The 1566-nt window shown below is 42.1% G+C and overlaps 1 protein-coding gene across 1 annotated transcript; it reads right to left on the reverse strand.

The window, feature by feature from the left end:
- On the reverse strand, positions 1–1351 carry LOC122085061 (expansin-A11-like). Its single transcript, XM_042653499.1, has 3 exons — positions 1151–1351; positions 742–1063; positions 1–535 (listed from the first exon to the last, which is right to left on the reverse strand). Exons 1-3 carry the CDS (start codon positions 1287–1289, stop codon positions 226–228), a joined length of 771 nt encoding a protein of 256 aa, XP_042509433.1. The 5' UTR covers positions 1290–1351; the 3' UTR covers positions 1–225.
- Positions 1352–1566: the final 215 nt, after the last annotated feature.

A 1566-nucleotide genomic window follows, 5' to 3' on the forward strand; every position in this document is an offset into this window, starting at 1 on the left:
GGGGGGGAGGTATAGTAATGGAGAATCTACAATTATGTTCTAAATTTCATGACTAAATGACTCCAATTTTACTGTCAAGTTAGGGACTCCTTAGGTTTCATTGAGGGGTGTTCAACCCTAAGCCTAGCATGCAACAACAGCAAAAAGTAAAGAGGAAGCGGGCTGCTTTAGTAAAATAACAAGCAAGCCTCTGCCAAAACTGATCTCCAAGCCTCTTGTTTAAGCTTAGAATTGTACTTTGCTTGAGAAGGTCTGACCAAATTCCCAATTGGATGGAACTATGTCTGGGAAGATAAGAGTAACTCCATCATCAGTAGTGACCTTGAAGGAGAGAGACTGACCACTGAGATAGGCATTGGACTGCCAATTAGCCCCCCAGTTCCTTGACATCGTCTTCCATCCGGAGGTTTGCGAACCTTTGATCCAAGAAGCTTTCACTGCTCCACTCCCTCCCACATTGTGTATCAAAACCAGTTCAAAGTAGTTCTTTCCATTGATAGTGAACCTCACTCCACCATGTTTCTTGCATGGAACCCTGAACACAACAACCCACTTGGCACTATTAGCATAGAATTCATTAGAATGTGAAGAACGCACAGTTGAGCAGAAAGCTCCACCAACTATGGAGTGGAATTCGGCCATACTGTCATACATATTATAAGCAAAGGCCTTCTTTGCTAAAAGTTAGCAAAATATTGATCTCCCTAGAAATACAATGAAAAGAGCAAAACATGGAATAACCTTTGGTAGAGAATAGGTATAATGCCTCCTTTGTAGATCCCAATCTTCACCCAAGCAGGCTGAGCCATGTCAAAATGCTTCAAAGGAGGATTGCACCAGCCACCATTGTCACTTGTCTCATCATAATTCGGCGGGCAATAATTGGTGGCGGTGACGGTCACCGATCTACCCTTTATGCACCACTTAGAGTCTGATTTGTAGTCACATACGACCCGGAAGCACTGCCCACAAGAGGCACCGTCGTTGAACAAGGCATTGCTTAAAGCTGCAGTCCTAGACCCATAACCAGTCGAGTACAGGTTACCATAGCCACAAGACCCACCTGTTATCAATTAAACGATCCACTGAGATTCAGTCTCATGTTTTAAAGAAAACCATATTACCACATAATAAAGAAAAGATGCAATACCCATTGTTCCGAAGGCGTCGCTACCACCATAGAAGGTGGCATGGCCGTTGCTCCAACTAGAAGCCTTAAAGGCCTTGACTTGACTGAGTTCACAAAAGAAGCCCAACAAAACCAGCAATGCAAGAATGATGCTCCTCATACCCTTTGGTCTCTAACTTAGATGACAATGTGAGTGACAATGTGAGGATGAAGAAAGGAAGAATTGAGTGACTATAGTGATTACTGAAGGGACTTGGATGAGGTTTTGGGGCTCTATTTTAAATTTAAGGGCTAATCTGAAATCTGAATCAGTTAATGACATGAAATTGTTTCACTATAAGATAGGGAGAAAGAATCTCACATGTGATCACTGGATCCATAGAAAACACTTAAAAGAGTTTTTAAATCCTTTGGTTAATTAATGTGATTCCTCTACA

The sequence above is a fragment of the Macadamia integrifolia genome, chromosome 7 (assembly GCF_013358625.1).
Source record: "Macadamia integrifolia cultivar HAES 741 chromosome 7, SCU_Mint_v3, whole genome shotgun sequence".
Lineage (NCBI taxonomy): Eukaryota > Viridiplantae > Streptophyta > Magnoliopsida > Proteales > Proteaceae > Macadamia > Macadamia integrifolia.

Excerpts from the sequence above, each read along its gene's own strand:
- LOC122085061 (XM_042653499.1), bottom strand. The coding sequence starts at position 1,289 with ATGAGGAGCATCATTCTTGCATTGCTGGTTTTGTTGGGCTTCTTTTGT. Across the intron at positions 1,064-1,150 it reads CGACGCCTTCGGAACAATGG|GTGGGTCTTGTGGCTATGGT; the intron begins GTATTGCATCTT and ends AATTGATAACAG. Across the intron at positions 536-741 it reads ATACCTATTCTCTACCAAAG|GGTTCCATGCAAGAAACATG; the intron begins GTTATTCCATGT and ends TGTTGTGTTCAG.